The 26,604-nt window shown below is 53.1% G+C and overlaps 2 protein-coding genes across 4 annotated transcripts in view; one reads left to right on the top strand and one right to left on the bottom strand.

Moving 5' to 3' along the window:
• Positions 1 to 5: 5 nt before the first annotated feature.
• LOC122377678 lies at positions 6 to 4,563 on the bottom strand. Its single transcript, XM_043357990.1, has 2 exons — positions 4,399 to 4,563; positions 6 to 3,340 (listed from the first exon to the last, which is right to left on the bottom strand). Exon 2 carries the CDS (start codon positions 3,324 to 3,326, stop codon positions 663 to 665), a length of 2,664 nt encoding a protein of 887 aa, XP_043213925.1. The 5' UTR covers positions 3,327 to 3,340; positions 4,399 to 4,563; the 3' UTR covers positions 6 to 662.
• Positions 4,564 to 4,874: 311 nt separating this feature from the next.
• LOC122377682 (pumilio homolog 2-like) overlaps positions 4,875 to 26,604 on the top strand; it is a 98,280-nt gene continuing 76,550 nt past the window's right edge. Inside the window, exons 1-3 of one of the 3 annotated variants that reach the window (XM_043358003.1) lie at positions 4,875 to 4,979; positions 7,880 to 8,151; positions 8,691 to 8,768. In XM_043358003.1, coding sequence (XP_043213938.1) covers positions 7,885 to 8,151; positions 8,691 to 8,768 — 345 coding nt within the window. In that variant the 5' untranslated portion in view covers positions 4,875 to 4,979; positions 7,880 to 7,884. Of the gene's footprint in view, positions 4,980 to 7,280; positions 7,325 to 7,879; positions 8,152 to 8,690; positions 8,769 to 17,958; positions 18,175 to 26,604 lie in introns of those variants that run through there. The other 2 variants (XM_043358004.1, XM_043358005.1) reach the window with 2 other exon arrangements.

Here is a 26,604-nt window from a genome sequence, read left to right on the forward strand (position 1 = left end):
TACGATTTTTGGCATATGTTTATTACATATCCGAGAACTCGGGTTACGAAATCACACCGGTGTCCTCCAAACATGAACATACAGACATACACCATGTGAGACACAGCCTTCCACGCTTAGTCCCCTGTACAACTGGCAAGACGGGAGATAGGTAGCGGCATCGAACACGGCAAACAACCCCCTCAAACCCACGTGAGCGTCAACATGACGCTGCAATGTACACCCAACAGTGACGGCCCAGTGGTGACGAATACAATCATGCGAGAAGATACGGTCTCAGGCGCCAAACTGTGGTTTTGGGGAAGCATCATAGCCCTGCTCAATTTCACATTACCAGCTCCGATTTGAAAGAAGATACGGGTCGCTTGCGATCATAAGAATATACCCTGATCATCGTTCCAAGCAATTTAGTATACAATGTTCAATATTTTTTGAAAGGCTAGATCGAGAATCAAGATGTAGGCGACAAATAATTATAATTTACATGGAAGTACGTTCAATATTATGCATTCAATGCCAGATCGAATACGAGCACATACGACGACAAACACGGACTCCCACACAACTGTGCATGCACTGTTCGTGTGCATGCAACCCCCCCCCCCCTGCCACTCCCCCGTCCGCCGTGCCGGGTCGGCACTGGCCGCTGCTCAGGAGCGGCGTCATGCCCTCTCCCCGGGGCCGTCGACTGGCGTGCCCGAGGAACTGACACCCTCCCTCACTTCTACCACATCGCCATTGACGCGCTGAGGCCCAGCAAGCGAGTCCGGAGACTTAGCAGGCAGTTCAGCTTTCTTGGACTCGGAAACCACCTCCTCACTGCACTCTGAAGACAAGGTCACTAGATCAACAATCGTCTCAGATGCCGTGCCATTTTCAACATTTACCGCGCTACGCGAATCAGGCGCATCAGTCTTCTCGTCTTTCCCACTGTTGATCATCACTTTATTTTCAGGTCCATCCACTGTCCCGTTGCTTTCATCTCTTTTCGTCGTCTCAACCCCTGTTTCGGACGACTTTACATCCATCGGGGCGTCCTCCTGATCACTATCATCCAAACCGAAAGTGTCTGCGCCGGCCGGCTCCTCACGGTTCACCTCCAGCTCCTCGTCCGTCACCTCAGACTCCTCTGTGTCCTCGTCCTCCTGATCCTCGTCCTCGTCCTCGTTCTCTTCCTCCTTCTTCCCGTCTCCGTCCTTGTCCGTCTCGGCGCGCTTCATCCGCCGCTCAGCATCCACCGTCTCCTGACGCTGCACAAACTCGCTAAACACCTCATTGAGCTTCTTGGAACCCTCAGCGGCGCTCTGAGCTAGCTTCTCGCCCAGAGTCGGATCTGCGGCGGACGGGTCGCGGCCGCGCCACTCCTCGGCGCCGGTCAGCGCATCCATGGACTCTGCGAGCGCGGCGCGGCGCCGCTTCTGCAGCAGTGCCCCGAGCTGCTGGAACGCCTCCTTGGCCTGGTCGTGCAGCGCTGTCGGGCCGAGCTGCAGCCGACAACGCTGGTTGGCCTGCTCGATCAGACTCAGCACGTCCTTGAAGTCGGGGAACTCGCGAGTGCGGTTGACGAACTTCTCGATGCGCCGGTTGATCTCCGGGTAGCGGGTGCCGTCGAAGCGGATGCGACGCGAGTCGAGCTTCTCAGCCTCCTCGGCGGCGCCCACCAGACGGCAGTAGTAGCGGTACACCTGCACGTAGCGCCGCTTCAGGCGCGCGCCCACGATGTAGGACGAGCCGGCGGCGTCATCCCAGTCCACCTCCTGCTCCTCCTGACGCACGATCTCGCGCTCCAGCCGGCGCAGCGTCTTCTCTAACTTGGCCACGTGACGTCGATGTCTACGTTTCTCCTTTTCGTCCTCCTCAGAAAGCGTTGCAGAGCCGTTCACTGTCGCAGAGGGTGAGGTCGATGTCTTCGGTGCGTCGCCTGCATTAGCTTTCTTCGATTTGTCAACTTTGTCTGCGACTTTGGCGATATTATTCGTCGTTGCTGTATCAGTCTTGACCGCGCCGGCGTTTGGTTTCACCGCTGCTCCCGGCGCGGTGCGGCTCTGTGCCGACGAAGCCACGATCTTGAACTGGTCGAGCTGCTCTAGGAAGCCGCGCACCACGGTGAAGCAGCGGTCCGGTTCTGCACGTAGCCGCTCGACACACTGGCGCGTCACACCGATCAGGTGCTGGACACGCCCGGGACGCCCGCTGGTCAGCGCCAGCACGGCAGCGTGGCGGCGCCGCACCTTCGCCTCTATCTTCAGCTCGGGCCCGGACAGCAGCGGCTTCAGCAGCGTGCACACCTCCTCCAGGCCCTCCTGACAGGGGTCCGGCTCTGGTTTCTGTTCCGGTTCCGGCTTCGGCTTCAACGTCTCCTCAGTCTTCTGGTCAACGCGACACAGGCGTGCACGCTTGGGCTCCGGGATGGCCTTCTCGCCGCCAGCATCACCAGCCGGTCGTTTGGAGCGAGCGGTGCGGTCATCCGCGACAGACTTGGAGCACTCGCCGTTCGGCAGGTGACGATCACGGGGTTTGAGCGGTTCTGCGTCATCGTCCCGCCTGCAGTCAGCTTTGGTCACACCGAGCTCGGCAGCCAACGAACGGCGACTGCCCGAGTGACGGCCGTTGACCGTTTCTGAACCACTGGGCGTGCCACCATGTGCGGGTTTCGCCCCAGAGGAAGAGACCTTCGCAGGGGCCTTATCAGAAGAGAGCTTAGTGAGCGTCACCTTTACGGAGGGATGTTTGGATGGGCTACTGTGAGAACTTGCGCTAGAATGATGGCTCGCTGATTTCGAGTGACGATCCTCGGAACTCCTCTCCGAGCGATGGTGATTTGAACTTTTGTCAGAATGATGCGAGCTTTTCTGTGAATGTTTGGAACTCGTGCTCTCTTTTGGATCCCTGCTAGATGACTTTTTAGAAGAGGCGTTGTTAGAAGTCCGGGCAGGCGACTGATCGTCGTCTGAGAGATAGAGCGTGATGATGCTCTTTCCCGAGGACGTCCGCTCCTTTTCGCGCCGACCTTTGTCCCGATGGGAGGGAGACTGGTGGCTCGCCCGCCGATCCGACGAGCGGTGGCTCGAGTGCCGAGACGACCTATCAGATGAAGCCCTGGAAGAATGCTCCGACGAACGATGGGAGGAACGCTCCGATGAACGATGAGAGGAATAGTGTGACTGAGAACCATGGTGTCCCTTGTCTCGACGTGATTTGTATGAAAATATGTCATTCCACTGTTTTGCAGTCTTATCTTTCTTGCTGTCTGATGTGCCTTTTCTGTGTTGCTGAGCAGCAGGAGGAGTAAAGTCATCATCACTTAATATTATTATATCAGCCATCTTGTTGAGAGCACCTGAAACAAACATCAAGTGTTAGTTCTCTCTCAAACACTTTTATGCATTCTACAATTTGGTGCATATCAGCCATAGCCACAGACGGTGCATAGCCACTTCATATCAGTGTATTGCCTCCTGATGAGGACATAACCTTAGCAAGAATAGCTATTGGACGGCTATAGAAACCATGTCAAATTGTAATAGGTATGCCAAAACTTCTCATGCATTAATGCATCAATAATGCATAAGTAGCAACCTTTACAACCAGGCTTTAAAGTGACCATCCCACCTTAACATTAGTTTTGAGTTGAGATAGCCAAATTGGTGGCCATGGCCTGAAAATACCGGTTTGGGCAGTGGGCACTCACAACATCGAAAAATGCTTTAATTCGGAGATATGGAATCTCAAACTTGCAGTTTTCGGATTCTAAGGGGCTAATGCATTGGAATGCCCCCTTAGAATTTGTGACGTCAGAGCAGATCTAACGATTTTAAATCTTTTACTTAAACGTTTGGTACCTAGCATGCTGTGGTATATTCCGCTTTGCGCGCAACAAGTGCCGCACTTTCAAATAAAGTCGCTAGGAACAGAGGAGATCCCAAAAGTAAACAAGAGTAAAAGTCTAATATCTTGAAAACCAGTGAATATTTTTCTATGAAATTTGGTAGATATTCGTTTTCGCTTTTTCTGAACCGAGCAACATCACTTTCATGCCAATTCATTAACTTTTTAGAAGGTGGGAGGGTCCCTTTAATAAACATAAGGGCACTGACAAGCACAAACACCTTAATATGAATACCCAAGATGAAGAGAATGTGCTCTGTAACACACAACAATGGTGTTGGCGGGTCAGTAGAAAACACTTGAATGGAAGTCACAATTGAAACAGAGTATCCAATGGTACAAATTCTGAATGTGAGCCACCTGCCAAACTCTAATGATATGCATACAGCGAGAAGCTAGTGAAAAAGGTTCAACTGAAAATAACATATGGATCAAGAATAGACAGAAAAACAGAGTACTAGCAATTTCCCATCACAGCACTTCCATAAATTGTAAAAAAATAGTACCTACCTCCACAGCATCAGTCTGAGCTCGTAAAAATGAAACAAGCCTTGTGGATATATTCTCGCTTTGGGACCTTTGATTGATGTCAATATATTGGCATGCACATAGGCATGCAACTCTGTGGACTTTGATAGGAACGCTAGAGCGCGCGTAATCAGCGGTATTGAAGGTAATACACCTCAAAAAGAATAACTGCCTACTGACGTCATTAAAAAGAGGCATAAGTGTAAAGATAAGGATGATAATTTTTTTGTTATTCCCCTAAAGTCCTATCTTTAAGTTAAAGATAGTTAAGCACATCTATGAACTATTAGTTGGACAAATAATTCCTGCTGAAATATAGCTTTTCTAGAAATATATCAAGTTGAAAACCTCATTTCTATGACGTCAACTTCTAGCTGTAACAGAAGTTGTATACAAATGAAGCTGTTTACACTTTTCACACTCAAAGTGGCGCGACTTTCTGACAGTTGACACAAATCACTGCGCGCGCGGCGCACGTTGCTGGCTGAGGAATACTACGCCAATAATTTGAAGTTCGAATTCCTTCGATAAGTCAAGATTTTCTTCATTACTGTGACTGAAAGGTAAATGTATTTATTTGTTTTGTTTTAAGCCAAAGTGTTCTTTTTTATCGATGTCAGTTTCACTTTCAGCAATCAGCAGTGCTTCTGTTAAAATCATGCTTCGTAGTGTGTTGGGAAAGATAATAGATTTAATACTTAAGACTGTTCAATATTGTGCAGCATAGATCTTGCTCTCTGGTGTGTCCATCATACCCTGACCCTGGGTTATGTCTGGCAATAATTATTAGCCAGTCAGACGGCTGTTCACGGGCCCTGTGTGCGGTCGGACCGCACACAGCCTCGAAGCTCCGCCCACTTCGTCCCTATGTCAGCCTTCCATCACCGCACACAGCGTTCGCTGTGGCCGGTCGGGACTGGCCACAGCGGACGGTCGTCAAGTTAGATGTAAGTGAATCCTAATCTATAATCTAAGATTCGGAATCAGGTGAGCCCCTACGATTTGGACCAAACTTGGTCAGTGGATAGTACGTAACGTCCTGATTACGATGCACCCAAAATCTAAGCTCGGCCCGCCATGTTTACGAAGTTACGGATGTTTGAATTTCAAGGTCATTCGGGAGAGCCCCTGCGATTTCCGTCAAAATTTGTGTACGGACACTCTAGATGCTCCTCATTACGAATATCACAAAATTTAAGCTCGGCCCGCCATATTTACGAAGTTACGGAGGTTTGAATTTCAAGGTCATTTGGGTGAGCCCCTGCGATTTCCGTCAAAATTGGTATACGGACATATTACATCCTCCTCATTACAAATATCATAAAAGTTAAGCTCGGCCCGCCATATTTTTCAAGTTACGGAGTCACAAAGTTACGGAATTTCAAGGTCATTCGGAGAGCCCCTCCGATTTTCGTCAAAATTTGTATGCGGACACATCACATGCTTCTCATTACGAATATCGTAAAAGCTAAGCTCGGCCCGCACTATTTCAAAAGTTACTGACGTTTGAAACTCACTGAAATTCAAACATCTCTAACTTTTGAAATAGTGCGGGCCGAGCTTAGCTTTTATGATATTCGTAATGAGGAGCATGTAATGTGTCCGCATACAAATTTTGACGAAAATCGGAGGGGCTCTCCGAATGACCTTGAAATTCCGTAACTTTGTGACTCCGTAACTTCGTAAATATGGCGGGCCGAGCTTAAATTTTGCGATATTCGTAATGAGGAGCGTCTGGAGTGTCCGTACACAAATTTTGACGGAAATCGTAGGGGCTCACCCAAATGACCTTGAAATTCAAACCTTCGTAACTTCGTAAATATGGCGGGCCGAGCTTAAATTTTGTGATATTCGTAATGTGGAGCATCTAGAGTGTCCGTACACAAATTTTGACGGAAATCGTAGGGGCTCTCCCGAATGACCTTGAAATTCAAACATCCGTAACTTCGTAAATATGGCGGGCCGAGCTAAGATTTTGGGTGCATCGTAATCAGGACGTTACGTACTATCCACTGACCAAGTTTGGTCCAAATCGTAGGGGCTCACCTGATTCCGAATCTTAGATTATAGATTAGGATTCACTTACATCTAACTTGACGACCGTCCACAGCGGACTGTCCACCGCACGCAGCCGTGACGTCAGAACCGCCTACCCATCCCCTACCCCCACGCCTGCTGGACGCACCGCACACACCGCACGCAGCAGTGTGCGGTGCACGTGAACGCCCCTCTGGAGCGCTGTTTGCTGCTGCAGGCTGTAGTGCATTCCGTGAGCAGCAAAACCATGGGCCCATGGCATGGATGGGTTGGTAGTTAAAGGGACCCTCCCACCTTAACATTAGATTTGAGTTGAGATAGCCAAAATGGGGTCCCTGGCTCACAATTACCGGTTTCGGCACTCACAACATCGAGAAATGCCTTAAACCGGAAATATTGAATTTCAAAATTGCAGCATTTTGATTCAGAGGGGCTAATGCTTAGGAATACCCCTCTGAATGTGTGACGTCAGCGCAAATATCTAACGATTTTTAAATGTTTGACTAAAACGTTTTGTAGCACGCGGTGGTATATGCTATTTGTGCGCAACATCTGCCGCAAACGCCGCACTTCTAAAATAAAGTCGCTAGAAACAGCGGAGATCCCAAAAAAGTAAACAAAAGTAAAAGTCTAATATCTTGAAAACCGGTGAATATTTTTCGGTGAAATTTGGTAGATATTCGTTTTCGCTCTTTCTGAACCGAGCGACATCACTTTCATGCCAATTCATAAACTTTTTGAAGGTGGGAGGGTCCCTTTAAGCTTAAGTAATGGGTCAGATATGGTTAATAGAGTTCAGGCTCACAGTACCTACAAAGCTCTCAAAAACACCACAAAGCTCATTGCCATCACAAGCTGCTGCATAGTGGCTGTTTGTTTGGCGTTTGCCCCATCTCTCACTCTCAGTGTCCCTGGTCTCTCTCCTCACCCAGCTGGCTGATGTCATTCTGAGGCATTGGTTGTTGCTGTCTGACTGTCAAACTTGCGCTTAGCCATGGCTGAGACATCTGCCACATTCCCTTAGTGCTTTGATGCCTTTTTATTCTTCCCTGAATCAAGCCATTGCACCCATTTACTGAAGCACCCCTGCCCGTCCTCGTCCCACCCCCTTCCCATGGACCACTGCGGCATTGAGAGAAGAGCATGTTCAAATGCTTGTTATTTATTGTGCTGCCTCACAAACTTCTGCTGTTAAGAACTGCTGGCTGTGAAAGCATTTGGCTTGATTATTACAATAAAAATCCTTACATAGCCATTCCTTCACAAACATCATTCACTGTATTGCAGATGTTGACAATGTGCCGAACTATGGCATTATTAATTCACTCAGCAGGGCTGTTCACTGTCCTCTCATGGCCCTGTTGCGGTGCAGTGCGTCATCTTTTCATTTTGCTCTGCTGCTCACTCACTCCCGGCCATGTTGCAGGTTCGATGCGGTGGAACAATGCCGGCCCAACGCCAGCAGCTGCAGCTATGAGCGCGCGCGGAGCCGAGGGCGCGGGCGGGCCACCGATGCCCCCACCGCCGGCCGTCTACCAGATGCCGCCTCCGCCGCACTGCCCGCCCGGGCCGCCGGCCGGCTACCACCCGGGCAGCCAGGACGACGCGCGCGTGGCGTACATGTACCAGCGCAGCCACGACCCCGAGTACCAGGCGGGCGTGATGCGCTGGAGCACTGGAGACGACTCGGCCATCGGGGTGAGAGAGCAGCTGTAGCGTGCCTGATCCTCGGGACTCATTATTGACGCCTCATCCTTGAAGGCCTTTTGTGATAGGAGACGCGTTAGCCGTTAGATGAGTCATGGTTGGCTCATTTTGGGCTGGCGCCGTCAGGGATGTCACGGTGTGTTTTACGGGCGGGAGCGGCTTTGGACAATATCACTGCTCCAATTCTGAATCCATAGCGAGTTAACGAGCAGTCAGCTGACTCCGAATGGTTAGTACTTAGCTGAAAATATGCTTAAATGGGTAATTGATGCCTCATGCCTCTTCTTGTGTAGGTATTTAGTTAGTAATGTTTTCAGCAGGAACTGTCGTTACATTTATCATTGTTCTTTTCCATGTTTTTGAACTGCCAAGCCTGTGGTTCTTTTTGGAATGCAGATTTAATGTCACAGTTGTTTATAAACGCTGGCCCATAAGTTGAAGTGCTTGCCTATGTATGCCTCACTTTTTCCTGTCACTGCTGTTGTCCCTTGCTTGTCCACTGAGCATATGAATTTTTCTGCGACCGGCAGGCGCGGGGACTGTATGACCACCATCGGGGCGCGTCAATGCCGCCTCCGGAGCCGGGCATCGGCGACCACCAGATGAAGGTCAGTCCGAGCTGGGGACACTGTGGGACCGTGTGATGTGGTGTGACCCCTTCCGTGACCCCTTACGACCTGACGTGCCGCTCCCAGAGGACCAAGCGTGACGTGATGACGTGCGTCGGGCTCACCCTGTGATGGAGCCAGGAACGAGAACATCTGACTCTCAGAGACCGGCCTCCCCAGAGCCCTGACTCGTTCTGAGTCTCCAGTGCCGCCTGGTCTCGGTAGTCTCATTAGGCAGACTGGGCTGCATGTGCGTAATAGTTGGCCCGCTGGTCGGGACCGTCTCTGAGGACATTACCGGCGTACCTGGCCGCCTACCTGCCACTCTGTTCCGGGACGTTATGGAGGCCGGTAATAGTGCCCTGGCGTATCCCTCGGGCGCCAGCCGGCTCACGGGAGCTCCCGTATTGGACGTATCGTGCCGTGGTGACGAGAGACGGCGAGTCCCAATGTCCCCAAACACTGGTACTGCACTGAGGCGGAGCTGGCTCTCTCTCTCTCTCTCTCTCTCTCTCTCTCTCTCTCTCTCTCTCTCTCTCTCTCTCTCTCTCTCTCTCCTCTCTCTCTCTCTCTCTCTCTCTCCATTCTCCTCTTTGCTCTCCCCTCTGCCCAAGCGACACATCACCTGCGTGGCCGACTGCCCTTATCACGAAGCTCTGGTCGCCTTCGGTACTTCCTTCCTCACTGCTGCCACCCGCGTGGTTGGCCATTAGTTGATTGCACCCTCCTCTTGGGAGGGGGAGGGCAGGTGGCAGTAGCTACGTTTTCCTCGACCGCCTGGGGAAGGGAAATGCAGTGTTGGGGGTGGGGTGTTGTCGCGTAGTTCTGGAGATTGAAACAAAGGTTTATGCGATTCAATTGAAGGTTTAGGGGGCGGACGCAATGTGCCAGCAATGTGAAGTGTTTGGGCGATAGTTCGCATTAGGGGATAAATGATGTTCAGTGATTACTAATGTTATTTCTAGACCAATGAATTTATCATTTATCTATTGGTGAGCTGGATCACGAATTGTCATCAATCGATCGTCAATTCTCTGGTATCCCACCAAATTACCCCGCCCTACCTACCTAGGCAGCCGATTTCTATGCTATCAGGGCAGCCGGGTCATATCCTTCAAACTTTCCCGACATCTGCCACAGCCAAATTGCGCCTTATCCAACCTGCACGAATGTTCGTTCCACCCCTCCCACCCACTATCCCTGGCAGTCAGTCTGTGCCGCATCCAGTGGGTTTGTTGGTTTGGTCGGTTGGATGGTCGCGGGTGCCCTTTGATCACGCTGTTGTGCTGGTGAGCACACGGACCCAGTGACCGCGCCTGTTCCCATGTTCACTACTCAGACACTCTCCATGAAACTTGGCTCTGGTCCTCTCCTTTGCTGATCCGTTTGTGGAGTGGGATATGAAGTCCGTTTCGGCTGGAAATTCTGTACGCTCTTAATTTCAGTTCATGACATATGAAGTAATTACACATGCAACCATTCATTAATATGAAATATTTGTCAATCTTTCGTAAAATATCGATATCAAGAAATCTTTCGTGCATTGGCAGTAAACCTACGCCTACTGTCCTCTCCTCTCATGGTCGGGTGGCGATGGAAACATTCCATTGGCTGCCGATCCGTGTCCGTATTCGGTATACCTGCAGGGCTAGTAGCCGGCGGCTCTATACCTCGTAATGCAGTTGCAGTAGCACGACGCTGGCAGTTGGTGCAGTAAATGTGGCACATTCTCCTTGCATGACGGGCTCGCCCCGGGCTGTCCCCGGGCGGGGGTGGGACTTTCTGCGGCAGCGGCTGATTGGGTGATGTCGGAAGGGTTGGGGCTGGCGTATGCCGGATCTGCGTGGCTCTGACCCAGGGTCTGGTCTGCCCCGGACTCACTGAGGCTAACTGAGCGGAGAGTGGCAGGTAGAGGTGTACGGGGTAAAGTGAGGTGTGCGCCCGTCTGGTGGCGCCATCTGTGACGACGGCGCCACCAGCTACTGAGACAGACGTCTTCAGCAATGCTGACTCAAGAGACAAACTTGTCTGACTGACTTGAGCGTCTGCTCTGCTACGGAGAGTGATTGTGGAAGGTGTTTTGGCAAAAACAAATGACACAAGCGAGTTCATTTATAATGCTTTTCAGTATCACTTGGAACTGCGTTTGTTCTTCCTCTTATCATCAGCGCTCCAAGGAGTTTTGGGTATTGTACCGGTCAAGAGCGGTGCGGCTGAAACTTAGTCTGTTTCTCCTTGACGGTGTCCATTCCCATGATAGGTAAAAAGTATGTCTCCGAGCCTTGCTTTCCACCTAACCCGGCAGTAGGCGCGGCCGGACTCCGGTACTGTCTGTGGCTGTCACTTACGGCCGTGGTGGGCCGTGACTGTCGTGACTCGTGAACGACTCGTGAGCGGGGTGGGCGTCACCGACGGTCGTAGTGATCTGTCTGTGACGGTCGTGGTCGTGGTGGTCCGTCTATGGCGGTCGTGGTCGTGATAATCTGCCATTGGCATTCGTGACCGTGGCGAGTTATCACACAGCTGGCCTCTGTGGTGCTCAGCTTGTCTGTGTCTGTCTGTCTGTCTGTCTGTCTGTCTGTCTGTTTGTTTGTCTGTTTCTGGTCCATCTGGAAGCCTGTTGTTCTCAAAGAGTTGAACCCACTGATGTAGTCTAGCTCTGAATCATTGTTTAAGATCGTGATATGCGACGTCTGTCTCATGTCTGTCTGTCTGCTTTGTATCTTTGTGGGTTTTTGCTCTTTGCTTCCTGTCCGTGTCCTTTTGTCGTCGTCCTGTGGCTGATATAAGGATCTCGTCGAGAAACGCGACTTCCCGAAAAACCTACCTAATTCTCGAACTGGGGTCTACAGGGTGGACCAAAAAGGATGGAAACATTTTGAACTCGCATAAAACATGCATTATTGTATGCATGTAACTGGAAATGGTACCAAACGAGAGTACATTTCGTGGAAATTCATAACGGCATCACTCTCATCTGTTTTCTCTCGTTTTCAGTCTCTCACAGCAAATGTTCGAAGAGACTACTTTTGCGAGACAGGCACAGAGCGGCCGGTCTGGTGGCTGACGCGATAGCCCGACGACACATGTTCGCTGGTATGGCTCACACAGTCTTGGTGATCGCTCTCTTCAGGTCACAGAGACCTTCCTTGTAGACCTGGCCCTTGAGATGAGATGATAGAGAAGTCACTGCACAGCAGCAAGATCACCGAAATGGTGTGCCCTCAGCGGAAAATGAATCGTGGGTCCACTTTGATTCGAGGAAGGGAGCGGCGACACCGTGACCGTCAATCAACAGCGCATACCAGGCGGCGCTGAGGAAGTTCTGAGAGCGAGTCCAAACGAAGCATGGCAGCCTCATCATACACCTTATGTGGTTCCAGCACTGACGGTGCGCCTCCTCACATCGCAAAAACAACGCTCAAGTGCATCGAAAACCACTTCGGTTACCGGCTGATATCCCGCGGTGCCAGTCGGAACTGGCCTACCTGCTCATCCGACCTGAACCCTATGGATGTTTTACTGTGGGGTCATCTCAAGGGCCAGGTCTACAAGGAAGGTTCAGAAAGCCTCTGAACTGAAGAGAGCGATCAGCAAGGCTGTGTGAGCCATACAAGCGGGCTATCGTGTCAGCAGCCAGGCTGGTCGCTCTGTGCCTGTCTCGCGAAGGTGGTCATTTCGAACATCTGCTGTGAGAGACTGAAAACGAGAGAAAGCATATGAGAGTGATGCCATTATGAATTTCCACGAAATGTACTCTTGTTTGGTATCATTCCCAGCCACGTGCATGTAATGATACATATTTTATACGAGTTTAAAATGTTTCCATCCTTTTTGGTCCACCCTGTATGTTTGAATGTTGCCACGGCTGGTTACTAATTGAACTTCCGCATTGATCATGTAAACAAATTCAATATAATGCAGAGTGTGAAAGTGGCTGGATTGTTGGATCGTCACGGATTGAGATAATCGGTATTGATTTTAGTCAGCCGCAACTGAGATTCGCGGTGGAGATCGTCTTTTATGTTCGAGTGAGTATTCAGGCTGTGGCAAACTGTTGTTGTAGTCGATCATCATCTATCAGTTTCGTGGCCGGGCTGAAGTGAATGGTATGAAGGCTAGTTACGTGACAATTTTCTGGCGGTGACAGATGTCTGATAGTTTCCTCGCTGGTCCTGAGTCATTTTGCCTGACAAAATCCTGAAGGGTGTGACGATCGATCTCACTTATCGCCCTGTTATTTTGGGCCCGAGGGTGTGGTGTCCGGCCTGTCAGATCACACCGAGCCTGCGGGCTGCGGACTATCAGGCACCGACCACTGACAGGAAAACAGGGAAACACCACAGGACAAAAACTGGTCGGCGGTATTCCCCGGATTATCTCTTCATAGGACGACACGTACTCGATAACGACGCCGCTGGTCGTACTCCTGAGTCCTGACTCCAGTTTCCTGTCCGTGCTGTTCTCTCAGAGCGCCCGGTTGGCGACATGGTTTACCCATGAACGAATGGCTGGCCCATGGCGGTCCGTCCACTACCGCCGCCGCCCGTTCGTCGCCGTACCCTTGAGCAGACCTTGACTGGGAGTCGGCGACCGCCGGCCGCGGCGGCGGCTGTGAGAAGGGTGGCCGCCGCCGCCGCCGCCGCTCGCAGGAAGCAGCCGCCACCCCGCCGGTTAAAGGGCGGCGACGCCCGCCGGATCGATACAGCATGGAGGGGCGCCCCGGCCCGGCCCGGCCAGGCGCGGCGGTGACAGCGGTGGTGACGGCATGGCCAGGGGTGTCGCGTCGCGTCCGTCGCCCGCATTGTTTGCCAGTGGCACTGACCTTTGGCCGGAGCAGAGAGGTGTGATGGAATCGTCATTAGTCCCTTCAGAATTCAGACTCATGGTTTTATGAATGTCTGACACCTATCACAGGTCCCTAGATCCAGTCTATGGGGCGGTTACACCTGCCGGGTGGTTTGTCCCATGTTTGCACGGCGGTCTTACCATGGACGAAAGTTCACGGACCTTCTTTCTATGATAACGGCGAGAGGCGAGGCGCATGACGGACTAACGGGGACAGCGTGGGTCGCCACGAAATGGTGGAAGTCTGGTGGATGGTAGACGGTGGGGTTGACGTCAGGTTGTGGACAATGGACAATGAACGGTGGACGGTAGATTGTGGACACTTGACAGTGGACGGTAAACGGTGGACAGCGGCGGGTGGACGGTGCAACGACGGGTCAATGCCATCCTATCGATTGCACCGGATGCACTCTGCCTGCGCTGCCTGCTCTGTTGATAACAATATCAGTAATAGACGTGTAATATCGGACTATAAGTGCTCTTCGTCTTGGTAATGGAGCCGGGGGACTACCGCGATACCGTCTCACGCAATACATAATGCGGCGATAATTTCGCGACGCTTGTCTGGCACGGAAATAGTGAGCTGTGAGCACTTGTGTTCTTTGATTGCGACAACCTTGTGATTGTTCGGTGACACAATCAAGTAGACATAAAAACATGCCTAGCAGGTTTATGATATCATACATATTTGCTGTCTTTGATTCCGTAATGAGCAAAATGCATGTTTTCTATCCACTCACAGCCCAACCATGCTTCTCTTGGATTGCTTTTTAAATCCACTACAAACAGTCTCAGAGGTTGAACCAAACCACCATAAGATCCACCCACGTAAGTGACGTAGCTCTAACCCGGCGCTGTTTCGACTCCATGTGACCCATCTAATGGCAGTCTGTGCAGCGGCGTCAGCTTGTGAGCGGCAGCTGTCCGCCGCCCCCGCCCCCGCCGCCGCCGCCGTCGTTAGTTCGGTCTGCCTCGGTCGACCCATGTCGCGGCGCCGGCCGATTGGCACCGCCGCGTCGTCGGCTCCCTTCCGGCAGCTGGTCGAGACAAACAGCCCGTGCGCGGTCCGCCGGCACACCTGGCTCAGCAGGCGGCGGCCGGCGCTGTACCGAGGACACGGGGCGGGTGCACCGTACTTACATACTGCGTGTGTGTGGTGTGGGGGACTGGGTTTGTGGTGTAGATAAGCGGGTCAGTTTTAGCCTTCAGCCATGTGAATAACCAAAGCAGTTTTAAACGTGTTTATTAGTGTCCTTAACTGAGGGTTCGCTGCGTTATTCAGAACATTCCGGGCTGCTTATGACAAGTTTCGGACAGCGATGTGTTGCTACGCTGCAATTACCGCCTCATTCGGATCAACCGATTCTATTTCTATTGTATTGTATTGTATTGAACAATCATGAGCGATCCACATTCTAAAAGTGCGTGGCGATTACTGCTCTAGCTGCCCTATCCTAACACCAACGCTAAGCCATGACATTCCTCTCGCATCTTCCTATCTTCGGCGTACCGTGCTACAGACCTGTAGTGGTCTTGGTCAGCACTAAGTTACAGCCAGCTACTGTGGCCTATTGTCAGCGACTTTCAGCTTTACAATGTTTTCAAGTTTCAACTGTCGCCAGTCATCAGGCCACCATAGCTATCTCAGCAACTGTCAGCTTCTGTCAACATCTGCCGATCAGTGCTTTTATATGTCACCCACCTTCAGCCTCTCCATGCCCTGCGCACCGCCAAGGACCGAACAGACCAGAGCCGGCCCTGCGTGAGTCGATAGCCGGGGTTGACGGCCGATAGTGGAGCCCAGATAACCAACCCCACCAGCGCGCCCGCCGCTGCCGTCGGGACATTATGAGCTGCCCGGCCGCAGTGGCCTTTGTTCCACTCACACAAACCGCCGCCGAGTGTTGTCTTTGAGGCGGGTCTATCTGACTGTTTTGTGTGGGCATAGAGAATGGCGAGCGCCGGAGCTGGTGCCTTACCGTACCGTGGGTCCGGAATGTTCAGATTATGAGCAAAATGCCGGTTTTCCTCCCGAGTATCTCACGTGGGAACCTACACCCGTGTTACATAACGTGTCTATATTTGGGCTCGAATTACATGCCTAGCAACGATTCTATGTAAGCAGGATTTTAATCTCCAATGTTGTTAACATTTAAATTGTTCTCATGAATTCGTACTTTTAAATCTTGTTCGCTACGAACACGATCTCGAACGGACCTTCATTTACAATCCATGGTGTTGTTGTATTCTTCATTCGGTATGGGTTCGAACATTCTGTCTCTCCGGCCCTCCAACCGTCCCTCGTAGCTCCCATCGTTCTACGCCGTGACCGGTCTCTGAACTTGCTCCGTCGCTGGAGCGCCTCTCTCTCTCTCTCTCTCTCTCTCTCTCTCTCTCTCTCTCTCTCTCTCTCTCTCTCTCTCTCTCTCTCTCTCTCTCTCTCACTCACTCTCTTCCTCTCTCCTCCCCCGTCTCCGTCGCTCTGTCAGCTGTGGGTCTGTGTGCCGACCGACCTCCCGCCGAGGGTCGGTCTGCCTGCAGCGGCTGACAAAGGGGTGGGTGGTGGCCGATTTCCTTACCCCCCCCCCCCTACCGCACTGCAGGCCAGTGCAGCGGTGCACGCGAGGGGCGAGAATGGGGGGCGCAAGTGACGAGACTGAGGGCTGCAGGAATCGAAGGTCTTCTCGGTCGTTCGCGGAGTGTGCAGGAATGTCTGAGACAGGAGAGAGCTGTGGAAGAGCTTATAGGGCGAAAATATACGCTAACCTGTTCGCCGTGGATGTTTTGAAGCCAGTGCTCAATAAGACATATCAACCGGACTTGCAATCTATCCGGGGGTTTACCCTACCGAAGTTATCGGGATTGCTCCCTTTCACCAACCTCCGCTTTCACTGTCGGAACTGTAGATGATTTCCACTGGAGCAGGACCGCGTAGTTACTTGCGACCGAACGGATTTGCCCCGACCATCCTATGCCAAGGACCGGCGTCCTTCATGACATTTGCATTTTCACATATGATATTTTGTGATTTCCGTCACTCTCCAGGGTTGTGGGCCCGCGTAGTTTCTTGCGGTTCCCAGTGGTTTCCCGTCGTTCTCCATGGTTTCCGCTAACCCTTGTATGCGTCTTTAGTCTCCCAGTATGCGTCTTTAGTGTGACTCTCTGTCTCTCCGACTCTCTCGTGGTTTCGTCCCCGGCGAGAGCCACACGAATCCCCTCTGTGCCGCCACACCCGAACCAGCCGGCTGCGGCGGCTCAGCCAATCAGAGGACTTCGACCTTGTCCGGCTGACTACCGTAGTACCGGTCTGCGTGAGCGTCCGTCCGTCCGTCCAGGCGCCGCTGCTGAAATGGAAAGTGCCGTCCGCCGCCTCCCGTCCGCACCGCCGGCAGCGGCAGCCGAGGACACGCCGGCGGCGGCGGCGCGATGACTGGCGGGGATGACGTCTGCGCCGAGAGGACGATGACGCTGCTTAGATGGTGCGTGCCTGTCACGCAGCCGCTTTCACTTTGCGTATGGGGCGTTACGCGCCACATTAACCGGCACTTCCTGTAGCATGTCTTATGCGGCGTCTTGTATCACGTCCTGTTTCATGTCGCTCGGGACGGAGTTGCACTAAATTTAGCACGTCCAACACCGTCTGTGACCGCGACGTGGTCATTGGTGCTCCTACGTCCCCTGTGACACGACATGACGTTCTCAAAGACCGTCGGCACGTCTCACGTCTCCATTCTGTCCTTCGAGCACGTCTCATTTCCCTGGTGTGGCCGTGACGTGCTCTTTCGCGTTTCCAGTCTAACGGCAGGGCACGTCCCCGGTATGACCGTCAGGCTTGTCGCAGAGAGCGCAGCCGTTTACCGACCTCAGCTCCCGGCTGTTGGCGGTCTGGCTGGCAGACAAACCGCACCTCAAGGCGACCGCTCGGGGATGCACCGATCGTCCCTCCCGTGTTTTTGTCGGCGGAGAGAAGCGTGGCGCCACGCGCTGTGGGTCGGCGAAGGGCACCGGCTGTCGACAGCCATCAGCGGCCGCTGTGCCGTCGCCTCCCCCTCCGCCGGCCCGGTTTGCTCTGTTTACTGCTGCCGCCACGTGTGGCGCCGTCCCGGCCCCGGCGTCTGAATGCGACACCGCTCCGCCCTCGGCACCGCCCTCCGCCGCCTGATGACCTCCGTGACCCCGGCGGCGGCGGCCCATGTCTCGCCGACAGCACCCCTGAGCCGGTCACCTGTGCTCCAGCCGGCCGCCGAGTGACCTCCCCCCGGGCGAGCCGCAGTGGACTCGCCCGTCGCCGTGCATTGGTCTTTGTCTGGCGCGGCGGCGGCGGCGGCGCCGCTCGTGTCCCGGAGTAGGGCCGCGGACGGCGGCGGCGTCGGAGCGCAGAGCGAGGGGTGGAGGAAGGCGAGCGGCCGGGCGTGTGTGTGTGCGCGTGCACGGTGGATGGACCGCTCGGCTCCGGCGGTCGGACTCGTGTGTACAGGCGCCGGCAGTGGCGTAGGAACGGGAGGAGAGGTCGCCAAAGCGGGACGACGGAATCATGAGAGAGAATCGAGGTGATATGGTGAGTAGAAGGCGGTGCCCCCGTGAGGGCATGGGAAGGGGTGTGGTCGTGATGTGACAGGGCGGGTTGACTGGGGGATTGGTTCGTATGCTACCCTGGACCTGGTGGGACCCATGGAAGGAGTGACCTTCCCGACCCGACCCCTGCAGAGCCGCCGGTTACTGACACGTGGCCGGGGTGCCGGCTCGCGGACTGCACTGTGTGGCGCGACCCCCTCCCCACCCCCGGTTTCCGCTCTGACTCAGACCCGCTGTCCGTCGGGCCGACGATAAGATAGCGACTCCGTCCACCGGCGTGCCAGCCCCTGTGTCCACAGGCTGCGGGTCTGAGCACTAGTCCCTCCACCGAACAGCCTCGCTTATTCTGTCCTCTTTATTAGCTACACTACTTTCGACAGCTAAGTAACGGTATGTCATGGCTAGCGTACACATTTGACAGTCGACACTGACGCTTCATGGCTTTGCTTGCCACCAATCCCCTAATCAGTATTTCGATATTCCTTAACCCTCGCCCCGTTGGGGGGGGGGCATTTTGCCCCCCCCCCCTGTGGTTTTTCCTGAATAGCAAGAAAACGGCGGCGCGCAGCGCCGTCAAATTTTCAGTACCTTACCGGGCATCAATTTGACACCTTCACACCAAATTTCAAGTCTTAGGTCACCTTTGGTCAGGAGTTATTGAGGTCAAACTGAGGTAATGTTCGAGCAAAAATGAGCAAAAAAACATGCAATCTTGAAACGCTCACCAAATCTACAGTTATCAAGCAATTGCAAAGTTCTTTATATGGTCTAGTAGACAAAAAACGGCGCTACAAAACTGCTATCTCGGATTTTCAAAATTTTGGGTTTTTGACCCCAAAAAATCAAAAAAATTGATTTTTTAGAAAAACAAAAAAAAAAATCCAAAATTTTTCCGAATTTTGAAAAAAAAACGGAATATATGTGATAGTCCCTGCGCTCTTCTATATACATACCAAATTTCAGATCGATATCTCGTTTTTTTGGCCAAGTTATAGCGAAAAAAACTGTTCAAAAATGATGACGTCAAATTTTTGAACTCAATTTTTAGCGATTCTAGACCACGTACGGCAAAAAAGACCACCATTGAACTCCCCGTGACGAGCTGCATCGATTCGATACCCATTTTATGCAAAAATATTAACTTTGAAATTTGACCTAATTTGACCTGACCTTGACCTGACCTTGACCTGACCTTGACCTGACCTTGACCAAAACGTGACCTAAGCTGGCCCCAAAGGCTGCCTGACCCACATAATCGCATTTGTCATGTAAAATGGACCATAAAACATGTATCACACGACACTTTCATATTGTGACCCCCGTGACCTGACCTCTGTGACCTGACCTGGTATCAGTGACCTAAAATAGCAAAATATGTGTTTGAAGAACATTTCCCCATCGATGATTTTCAATGAAATGCATTTTACTCGATTTTACAAGGCATTCCTTGAAATGCCTGTAAACGGTGAAAATTGGACCTTTGACCTGACCTGTGACGTCATCGGTTTGACCTAGGTCAATAAAATTGGGTCACAAGGTAGTTCCCTGATAGGGCTATCCAACACCGTTTGCCGCTTGTCGCTAGGTTGCGTGGTTCTCGAGATCTTAGGGGGGGGGGCAAAATGCCCCCCCCCCAACAGGGCGCGTTGCTCGGCAGAGCCCAACGGAGCGCGGGTTAATTGAAATAGGAATTCCTTGTATGCCTATTGCATATATCACGCCTGTCTAACAGCAATCTTGAGAGCTGTCCACTGTACATTGATCTGTCCATTGACTTATCCACTGAAACAAGTTTCATCCACTTTATCTGTCCACCGTATGAGTGCCTGCACCGCCCCTGTACCGGAGTGTGTGCCTCACCGTTCCTGTCTGCCACTGTCCCGAGCCATCGGTCACCTTGTATGTCCGCGGCCGGTCGACGCTACCTGGGATTCCCACTCGGCTCGTACTGCCGCCGGCCCGGCCATGCGGCCGTTCTTGGAGCTTATGTTGACACCTTTGGCGGCGACCGTTCAAGTACTTTCCGATAGAAGGAAAGGATTGTGATGATGGCGCTAGCTAGGCAATGATCACGTGGTTGTACATATTTGCTGTTCAGGTCGTTATGCCCTGTCCTCATCCGATGATGTCCTTTGGTGTCGTGTGATGTGATGTGTCTGTCGTCATGTCATGGATGTGAGAGATGTAATTTTCCCTGGCTTGGGCGACGACTTGTGTGACATGTTTGTTGACGAAATGATAAGCGAAGTACGTACTACGCAGGTAGCGCTCCTAGTAGACGTACAGTCTGTCTTAAAAGTACCGCGCAAAGTGACGGTGGATCCATCGAGCCTGACTGAGGAAGGGCCTGCTAAATTTGGGTCACCGAAGCAATTGACATCCTCGTCCATTCCCTAGGTCAATTGGTCGGTGACTTTTAAATTAAACCAGGCTCTTGCTCGGTCAGGCTTGATGGATCCACCGCCACTTTGCGCGGTACTTTTAAGACAGACTGTACAGCCCACCGCTAAAGTAATGTAGGGTTTTATCAGTCTCAACGGTTGGCTTTGACTGGCGATTGTTTAATGCGGACTGATCGAAAAGAAGATGTCAATAGCTAAAGTTGCAGCTGCAAGGGTGACAATACATATAAGCTACATTCAAAGTTTCATTGTAGTCTGGCTAATCGTTCCTAAGCTTCAGAAGCAGAACATACCCATGACTGAAACCACACATTACTTCTGCTGTGGACTGTACCACGCAGTTAGTGGACGTTGTTGGTAGACGAAACATTATCTTTGCCCATAAGACATACTTTGATTAATTTTCTACGGCGTCGTGTCGTTCGTTGGTGTACACCAAAAGGAATCCATTTGGTGGTTCGGGTCGTGCATTGACTAAACGTCCGTATAACTCATCACCATGACCATTTGATCACCATCACCAGACACCATCACCAGTCACCATCACCATGGCAATAAGGAAGTAGGAGCATTTGTGGCTGGTAGGGATGCGGAAGAGACCGCCCTCACCGTTACTGCCTAGTGCACAATGCACATCGCACATTGATTGCGGTACTGGGCCAGTTCAGCTGCATGCTGTTTGAGACACAGTCTGAGCCGCGTAGTTAGTAGTTACTATACCTTACTCCAAATCTGACCCAAACCTGACCTGAGATCTGGCTTGAAACCTGACACAAGGCATGACCTCTAGACTTGACACAAAACCTGTCCTAACTAAGACATGAGACAAGAGATGACCTGACCCCCACACCTGGCTTGTATTCGAGGGGGCGTTTCTGGGTCCTTTCGTTCCTCTTCTTTATCCAGTCTTCGCTTTTATCGAATGATGTAGAGCGATCTGAGAGGTTGGCTGGTTGATCCACCTCAGTCTTCCCTAGCGGAGCAGTCCCGGTCGGCACCAAGACCGACGCTGAGTATCGAGCGACAGCCTCCCCCGTCCGGTGGGCGGCTGTACCGTGGGAACACTACCCTCTCCTCTCGTCTCCACCGCCCGCGCGCAGACCACGCGACTGCCGCTCCCACTGCTGTAAAAGAACCTCCGACCGGCTCCGCTCCCCACAATGGTCAGGCTAACAGATAATGGCTAGTCCGGGAACATAAGCTGGCGCAAATTAGTGCATAATAATAACTATAGATCGGGTGGCTGGTGGGTGCGTGTTATGGCGTGATATGGCGTTTGTTAGCCAAACGTGTGTGAGCTTATGTGTGAAGAATGTTTGCAGCACGTTTGGTTGTAGATGATGTTGTAACCAGGGCTGCGGAGTCGGAGTCGGAGTCGGAGTCGGAGTCGGTCGGAGTCGACAGTTGTGACCGGAGTCGGAGTCGGAGTCGGAGTCGATTTTAGAAACCCGAGCCGGAGTCGGAGTCGGAGTCACCGAAAATCTGTCGACTCCGCCGCCCTGCTAGGTCTGCGGAGTCGGAGTCGGGAGTTGGAGTCGGTCGGAGTCGACAATTCTGCCCGGAGTCGGAGTCGGAGTCGGAGCTGGTTTTTGAAAGCCGGAGTCGGAGTCGGAGTCGGAGTCGCCGAAAATCCATCGACTCCGCAGCCCTGGTTGTAACCACGATTTCTGTTCAATGTGTGATTGGTCGGATGTCATGAGGGCATGGGTTTGACGTGATCTTTTTAAGTACGCTTGGGATGTGCATAGTTTGATAGATATTCAATGGGTCATTTTTTTCGAGATGGCTGAGATCTGAATATGTGCTTGACCTAGTCCAGCTCGGCGTCCTTATCCGCAACACCAGATCCCGATCTCGCAGACACGTTTCAGTGCAGCACTCGCTTTTTGCGTGACCTCTTGTCCCGGCTCGGTCCGTGATTGTGAACGGTCGTGACTCGTGACACTATGGTAAACGACAACGCAGCCGACAGTTTCGCTTTCCACAGGTCTCCCGTGCGAATCGAGGCTCGGTCGTACTCGCTCCGCATGTTTCAGCCCTGGTCCGATCCTGCTACGGCCGTTCGAAGCCGCGTCATGCCACACGCTACAGGTCATGTATGAGTGGCCCACGCTGACTTCGCCGACTGTTTTTGCATGCATTCTGATCTGGATCATTGGCTGGTGACTCTTCGCCAGCGGACGTGGCCTGCTTCGACGGGGTGGTCCTTTCTCGTTACATCTCTAGCGTTCTATTCCTGAGGTTGGGGAAGACGCAATGGTGGCCGATAGGACCCCGCCACTCCCCTCCCCTGTCACACCCCCTGGATCGACAGCAGAAGGGGCGGACGCGATTGGTCACGGCCTGGTGACAGGTCATTACCCCGGGCCACCTTCCGGCTGTCCGGGTCATGAGTCTTGGCGGCGGTGCGGGAGAGCGAGGGCGTGCGACACTGCCACCCCCGCGCTGCTACTCATGCCCCGCCCAGTTCCTTGTCCTTGTGTCTCTCGGCGTCGACATGTGGTGCTGTACCGATCAGATGGAGGCTGTTGTCAAAGTTAGGATGTGTGGAGTCAAATTGGGCTTGGGACCAGTATCAAAAACGATTTCTTGAATTGATTTTCTAGCCAGGGCTGTATTGAGACGCCTTCCCCGTCCTGTCCAGTCTATCCTGTCCACTCCGCTCCGTGCAGGTCCGTGCGGTCCTGCTGTGACGGCCGCAGTCCCTCTGAGGCAGGTGTCGGCCAGCGCCGCCCATCGAGGACACCCGGCAGTGCCCGCCGGCCGGTCGACACCGTACCGGTCATCGATCCGACGGCGCTCCCCGCGCGCTCTGTCCGCCCCGACACTCTGTCCTCACCACGACGCTGGCGCGTCGACGTCGTTGTTGGTCGACCCGCCCCCGACCCTGCCGCGAGCCGGCCTGTTGCTTCGGGTACGCATGGGGAGCTGCTACCGCTGTGTTATGTAAAATTAGCGGCTGAGCTTGGACAAGTGGCCTTTGTAGATGGACACTGCGAGCTAAGGAGAGGTCTGGTTCCTTCTAGCTGCTTGGCGATGCATCACTTTCTTTTGGCGATGTTTTTGTGATTGTCTGCTTCGCATCCCCTCTTGTTTCTACGTTTGTTCTTTGTCGATCTAATCCAACATATGGCTAATCAGGTGGTCCCGTCCTTTGGGACCTGCTCCCAAGTTATCACAGTCGCCCCGGAGGGATATCTTCTCTGCAGCGTCTGGTGAAGTCCGGTCCCCGCGGTAGGCGGTTTGGTGTTGATTGTTCGAGGAACTCTGCAATGGCCGTATGCCGTCGGTCGTTGCCCGGTCTGGCATGGCTGGTTTCATCGGCATTGCAGCGGAGTGCTAGTACTTGGGAGAGTTGTGGGCATCTGCCGCGGTAACTGAGAGTGACCTGCCTTGGACCTAAGTCCCCGTCGTTTTCATTGATTAGTGGAAATTAGCTAAAGCTCCACCCACACTTCCACACGTCACGCTTAGGCACTAGTCCCAGCCCTGTCCTCGGGTCATTCGCTAACCGTTTCTCTACTGGCACGCTCTGAAAGCCCCGCCACATTTCCAATGAACTCCCTCCCCTCAGTCCGGACCAGCACACCGCTGTTTTTGCGCGCCGGCCGCCGCCGCTGTTTTTTGACCGACGCGGCGGCGGACTGGCCGGTTTCGCCCCAGCCTGTCGGCGCCAGCAGGGAGAGAGACGCCAGGATCAATGCTTAGCTCACACCGCCGCCGACTCCGCTGCCACCAACACCACAGCCACCGCCGCGGCGACTTTAACTCATCGAGCGGGCGTCCACGTGGTCCGCGTTGCGCCGCGCGCGCTTGTTTGTTCTGTATCGTGCCGGCGTGGGTACGTGCTGACGATGACGCTCCGACGAGCGCCCGTGGCGGTATCACAAAGGCAGCTGCGCCGGCGGGTCGTGCTCGGCTGTCTCAGCCAGGGATAAGCGGAGCTAGCGAGACCGTTTGATACGCTCTTGACTCGACTCTCGGGACGCTGGTTTTTGTTCAGTGCATGGTATGCCGGTGCGCTGCAGGGAGGGAGAGAGAATGGCATTAAAACGGCCATCAGGCACGTGACTAGCGAAACAGGCGTGCCGGGTATTTCCGCGGGTATGACCTTGTCGTTGGATGGGTTCTGCTGTTATTTGAGACTTCGTCTCCTGAAAGGAATGAAATTACCCACTGCGCTTTTTGACCTTCAGCTTTGATGAACTTTTATACGAAGGAAGACACAAATGTTCAGCTATATGGCTCCCTTTGAGTAGGCGTTCTAAGAAGCGGGGCAGCAAAGCTGCTCATATACCGCCTGTACAGTCTGTCTTAAAAGTACCGCGCAAAGTGACGGTGGATCCACCAAGCCTGAACGAGGAAGGGCCTGCTGAATTTGAAAGTCACCGTACCAATTGACCTGGGGAATGGACAAGAATGTCAATCGCTTCGTTGACTCAAATTCAGCAGGCCCTCCCTCGGTCAGGCTTGATGGATCCACCGTCACTTTGCGCGGTACTTTTAAGACAGACTGTACCGTGAATCGACATGTGACCAATATGCTGTAATCCGCAATACCGGCTCGATTGGAGCTCGGGGGACTAAGCCGCGGTTATTACCACCAGCACGTCAATACCGCGCGAGTATCTCCGGGAGTGACCGGTCGCCCAGCCTCTGTCAACGGGGCTTCTCCGTACCCTCCATCGGCACCGACGGCTGTCGTCGGCGCCGGTGCGTACCCCTAGGCTAGGATCCAGTTACCGTCGTCCTCTTCCGGCGGCGGCGGACGCGCGCGCTCGGCGCCGCCACCCCTGTTTACGGGCGGTCGTGTCGCCGTCGGTCGCTCCCTCCCGGTCGCCGCACGTCTGCCGGCCGCCCGTACACAGGGGGATCGATCCGCACCGTCTGCCGCCCGCCGCCCGGCCGGTCGGTGACGCGCTGTTTGGACCTCCACTGAGCGGGTGGGAGGGAGCGCGAGCCGAATGCCCGGTATGTGGGGACGTTTGTGTTGAGAGTGGCATGCTTGGAAGCCGGCCGTCGGGTGTGTCACTTTAAGTGCTCACAGTTGTTTGGGTTGTAAAGAAAAATAGCGATGACGACGATCCATTCGCTCTCTGCATGGCAGGACTGGCTAATGGGCATTATAGCGAGGCTAGGGTTTTGAGTATGATCCACTTTTGGACGTGAGCTGCTTGAACCCCCTAGTAAACCGTACCGGGCCAAGTTTTGTGAAATGTGTTACGCTATCGGTGTCTTGGTGTGGAGTTGTTTTTCATTACTTTGTTCTCTTCCATCGGTATCGTTTCTTCTGCCAATCCCTTCTCTGCGACTTTTGTGATCTGCTAGCGCCCACTCCTCTGCGAAATATCGATGAATTAAAATTTGTAAGACTGCACATACCCAGAGTGGTTGTGGGACGTGAAAACTCCGACCGTCACCGCCGCTGTCACCGCCGCCACGACCACGTGTGTGACGCGTCACGTCCGCACCGTCACGCCGTGTATCAGCTGGACCCCAGTGCGCCGGCTCCGCCGTCACCGGCCCGTGACGGTGTTTCCGGCACGCGGGCTCGTCATGACGACGCTGCGAGGATGTGGGGAGTGCAAGTGCACGTGTACTCAGCAGACTGAGGCTTTCTGCCAGTCCTAGTCCTTTAGCTGATGTTGGTAGGTGTTGGTTTGAAGAACCCACTAAATTTCATGCATGATGCCAGTTTTATGAGCTGTGGTGTCCGAAGTGCGTCCAATGCTTCTCTGAGATATTGCACATTACGTCATGCTTATTCAGTGGGTCTTTTATGTGCTTCACTCGCTACATAGGTGAGTCCGACATTCTTCGTACCCCACGTTTTCCGAGACCTAGGCTACTGCTGGACTGCATCGGACCGATTTCTCCCAGCCGTGCCCGTGCTTTCTTTGCGGCTGCTTCCAGCAAGGTGACGCATTCGAACATTACGGGTTCGTGGCCCAGTACACGTCACTGTTTCCCCGTAGCTACAATCCAGCCGTGACGTGGCTGACCCGTGTTTG

Source organism: Amphibalanus amphitrite, unplaced genomic scaffold (genome assembly GCF_019059575.1).
Source record: "Amphibalanus amphitrite isolate SeventyFive unplaced genomic scaffold, NRLGWU_Aamphi_draft 000049F_arrow, whole genome shotgun sequence".
In the NCBI taxonomy this organism is placed as follows: Eukaryota; Metazoa; Arthropoda; class Thecostraca; order Balanomorpha; family Balanidae; genus Amphibalanus; species Amphibalanus amphitrite.